General features: G+C 47.8%; 1 protein-coding gene across 12 annotated transcripts in view; it reads right to left on the bottom strand.

The window, feature by feature from the left end:
* mef2d (myocyte enhancer factor 2d) overlaps positions 1-2,500 on the bottom strand; it is a 60,972-nt gene that overhangs the window by 9,444 nt on the left and 49,028 nt on the right. For 8 of the 12 annotated variants that reach the window (XM_042106013.1, XM_042106011.1, XM_042106009.1 and 5 more), the window contains 2 exons: positions 2,452-2,500; positions 933-1,001 (listed from right to left, as the gene is read on the bottom strand). The exon at positions 2,452-2,500 is cut by the window's right edge and continues 162 nt beyond it. In XM_042106013.1, coding sequence (XP_041961947.1) covers positions 933-1,001; positions 2,452-2,500 — 118 coding nt within the window. The remainder of the gene's footprint in view (positions 1-932; positions 1,002-2,451) is intronic. The other 4 variants (XM_042106016.1, XM_042106021.1, XM_042106017.1 and 1 more) reach the window with 1 other exon arrangement.

Here is a 2,500-nt window from a genome sequence, read left to right as displayed (position 1 = left end):
AAGGACGGCAACAACAACAACAACAAAAGAATAACAAAAAAACAAAAACGAATGACTGATATCGACCCAAGACCCAGATAACTGCTGTTGGCTCGGACGTTTAGCTCATCCACACAGCAGTCCATTTTGAGTGAAAGCTGAAGCAGCGCAGGGTGGGCCAGTAATGGGTGGCCGCCGTGGCAACTAATGACTCAGCCGTGGCCATGAAGGCTCTTCAAACGCGCCGCGGGAGGCAGACATCATTACGCTGTCTGCTGCTACTGCTGCTGCTGCTGCCTCTGATGCTGCTGTGGCTGACACTGACGACGCTGCTGCTGCAGCTGCGGAGGGCATTCATATACCCAGCACTTCATTACCATTTCATTTACGCATGTTCTATTTATGCCAGTCATTCATTCGTTTAAGCAAATTAGTCTCTGAATATTATCATAAATACATACTATTATTATGGCGTTACCATTTGCATATACTTGCAGTGCTGTTCTAATTGAATTATTAGCCAGGGGCTTGCCTGAAGAATCCCGACTGAACTTGTGTGCCTATCACCAGGGAATTATACGGGTGCGCAATCAGTACTGACATGAAAAATGTTTAACACCCATAACAATAAACAAACATACATGACAGTGTGTGTGGAACTGAAAGAAATCACACTACACTGAAGCATGGGGTACGGACAGGACGGTGATGGCTGCCTGGGAAGCGGTTCTGTCAGAGTGACCATAGAAAGGACCACAAGCTCCTTCACTGGACCAGCTAAGCTGAGGCTGTTTTATTGTGTTTGCTTTGTTTGTGCTGGATTTTCCCAGCTATGAGCTACCCGCTCCAAATGCCAGACGGTTGCGCGCGCGCACGCACGCACGCACACACACACGAAGCGCGCAGGAAGACAGACAAGAAGCGTGATGCCACGGAGTGTGATGCCAATTCACCTGAGGTTAGCTGCAAAGCTGGAGATGCAGTTAGCCATCTCCCCATTCTGTTTGTCTGCGCCCCACATGCTGTGAACAGAGCAGAACAGGGGCCGTTATACCAGCTCCCACGAGCACCGCTGCAATCACTAAAAACCTGTGGTTACTATTAACACACACACACACACAGACACACACACACACACACACACACACACATACACCTAACACTAACATATTGGCAGGAGCACACACACACACAGACACACACACACACTCTCTATGTCTCTCTCACACACACAGACACACACACACACATACTCTCACTCTCTATCTCTCTCTCTCTCTCTCTCTCTCTCTCTCTCACACACACACACACACACACACACCTAACAATAACATATTGGCAGGAGCACACAACCACACACACACACACATCAGTAGGCGCACACACCCACCCACCCACACACATCCACACCACAGCACACCCAGGCCCACGCTCCTGACAAGAGCCTGCATTACAGCCCTGAGAACAAGTCATTAAAGGCCGTCACTACACCTTCACCTCATGGGAAATCAGTCCCTACCCCTCCCCCGGCCCGCTCCCAGAGAGAGAGAGAGAGAGAGAGAGAGAGAGAGAGAGAGAGAGAGAGAGAGAGAGAGAGAGATATAGAGATAGAGAGAGAGGGTGGGGGAGAGAAAGAGAGGGTGGAAGCGAGATAAAGAGAGAGAGAGCACCAGTGTGTGAGTGTGTATGTGAGTATGTGAGTGTGAGTGAGGGGGTGAGAGGAGAGTGAGAGAGAGAAAGAGAGAGAGAGAGAGAGAGAGAGATGAAGAGAGCGATGAAGAGAGCGATGGAGAGATTTAGGTCAACCTCTCAGGGAGGAAAATCAAGCCATAGACTATGGCTGGGTCTATGAATGTGTTCTGTATACAATAGGCTTGGTGAATGTAGCTTGGTGAATGTAAACACCATGCAGATGTAAATTGACATGGCTATAACTGATGACAGTTCAATGTGTGCATTTACAGTCTCAACTACACTGTGATAATCTACTTCATGTAATGTGCATGGTCTTCTATGGGATGCATAATGCAACTCAGCTTTGTGTTATCTGCAGGGAGAGGTTGAGTTTGCACTCAGCTGTCCAACAAAGTGGGACACTCTGACCCAGTCAAGGACTGGGATAAAATCCACAATTCATCTGCAGACTGTCTCAATACACAGGCATGAAGTAGGTTTACTCAGTCTGTGGTTAAGTGCATTTTATTGTGTGGGAAGTGTTTAGAAGCACTTCACGGTGAATCAGTCACACTCAGACAGTCACGAATGAGGAGATTTTGGAGACGCAGCCTGCTTACTTTACATCTGGACTTGCAGAGATATTGTTGAGTTAACAAACCAGGTTAGGGAGCACTAGAGTTAGCAAAGAAGACGAGGCCTTTATGTTATATAGTGGTGGTGTGTTTGGGGAATAAATGAACTGAAACACCATGCAAAGAACAAGAAGACTGCGGCGAACCGAATCAGACTACTTACACCAGGTTACTGAGAGAGGCCAAGCTTAGCTGCTGGGGCTGTTGTTGCT

This window comes from Alosa sapidissima, chromosome 10 (genome assembly GCF_018492685.1).
Source record: "Alosa sapidissima isolate fAloSap1 chromosome 10, fAloSap1.pri, whole genome shotgun sequence".
NCBI lineage: Eukaryota > Metazoa > Chordata > Actinopteri > Clupeiformes > Clupeidae > Alosa > Alosa sapidissima.
Note: the sequence above shows the minus strand (reverse complement) of the source record. Positions and strands in the feature narration are given on the sequence as shown.